Source organism: Microtus ochrogaster, unplaced genomic scaffold (assembly GCF_000317375.1).
Source record: "Microtus ochrogaster isolate Prairie Vole_2 unplaced genomic scaffold, MicOch1.0 UNK8, whole genome shotgun sequence".
In the NCBI taxonomy this organism is placed as follows: domain Eukaryota; kingdom Metazoa; phylum Chordata; class Mammalia; order Rodentia; family Cricetidae; genus Microtus; species Microtus ochrogaster.
Window position 1 is genome coordinate 1,159,870 of NW_004949106.1, and position 1,170 is coordinate 1,161,039.

General features: G+C 45.2%; 1 protein-coding gene across 4 annotated transcripts in view; it reads right to left on the minus strand.

Moving 5' to 3' along the window:
- Positions 1-450: 450 nt before the first annotated feature.
- Ndufb3 (NADH:ubiquinone oxidoreductase subunit B3) overlaps positions 451-1,170 on the minus strand; it is a 5,583-nt gene continuing 4,863 nt past the window's right edge. For 2 of the 4 annotated variants that reach the window (XM_026788870.1, XM_026788871.1), the window contains exon 2: positions 451-634. In XM_026788870.1, coding sequence (XP_026644671.1) covers positions 471-632 — 162 coding nt within the window. In that variant the 5' untranslated portion in view covers positions 633-634 and the 3' untranslated portion in view covers positions 451-470. The remainder of the gene's footprint in view (positions 635-1,170) is intronic. The other 2 variants (XM_026788869.1, XM_026788868.1) reach the window with 1 other exon arrangement.

Sequence of the window (1,170 nt, forward strand, 5' to 3'; positions counted from 1 at the left end):
ATAAAAAGTAAGGAAATAATGCTTGAAAATTCAAAAAGTCATAAATCATATGTGTTCTAAAAGATTCATCATTATAAAGGCATAAATTACCTCAAGACTGATGTGAGTTCAATAGACACATGGAAAAGATTCACACCGTAAGTTTTATGAAATAGTAAGATCCCAACTAAAGCTAAGAAGCCATTTTTCGCTGGGCACTTGGGGAGGCAGAGACAGGTGGATCTCTGTGAGTTCAAGGCCAGCCTGGTGTACAGAGTTCTAAGAGACAGAGACAGGGCTACACAGAGAAATCCAGTCTCAAAAGAAAAAAAACAAAAACAAAAACAGAGCCATTTTCCCCAGGACCCACAGGGTGGAAGGAGGGGCCTCCGCTGAGTCGTCTCTACCGGCAGGTTATATGCGCTGTGGCAGATGCACACCAGTCTTCCTGTCCCGGTACCCAGAGCAAGAAGGACACGCCTAGACTCATCTTACCGAGCCCACGGGTCCCTCAGCCCCCGGGCAGCCAGCTTCTTCTGCACTGTCTCTAGCGGTGTCCCTTCTGTTTTCCACTGTGTGTGGTCTGGAAGGACGAGTTTATCGTGACCATGCCCATGCCCGTGCCCGTGTTCGTGTCCATGCCCAGCAGCCATGTCTACGGGAAAAAGGAAAAGAAGGGAGAGAGAGAGAGAGCCAAAGTTGATGAGGATGTGTCAAGTGAAATGCTTTTAAAAAGATAAATACCTGACAATTCTGAGTAGAGAGCTTTTATAAAAATATAGTAGGATTACTTGGGAGGAAGTGGCAAGTGGTGTACTGTATTTCCAGGCCAGAAAAATCAACCAAAAAAAGTGTACTATTTCGTACTTAGTGTATGCTCACAGCTAGGAAATACATACACAATATACGGAACTGAAAACAGTGAGTAACCCTACCACTCAGATACCCACTCACTGCATATGCTAACAGTGACACTTCTGTAGTCTTCACGTGCCCGGCACATGGGACTTTATAGGCAGTAACTGCACTGCTTCTAAAACAACTTTGAATTTAAATTAAAAATACAGATTTCTCCCCCTGCCTTCCCAGACCTGGTGGCTCACAAATTTAATCCCAGCACTTGGGAGGCAGAGGCAAGCAGATCTCTGAGTTCTTCCAGGCCAGCCTGGTCTATAGTGAATTTCAGGACCG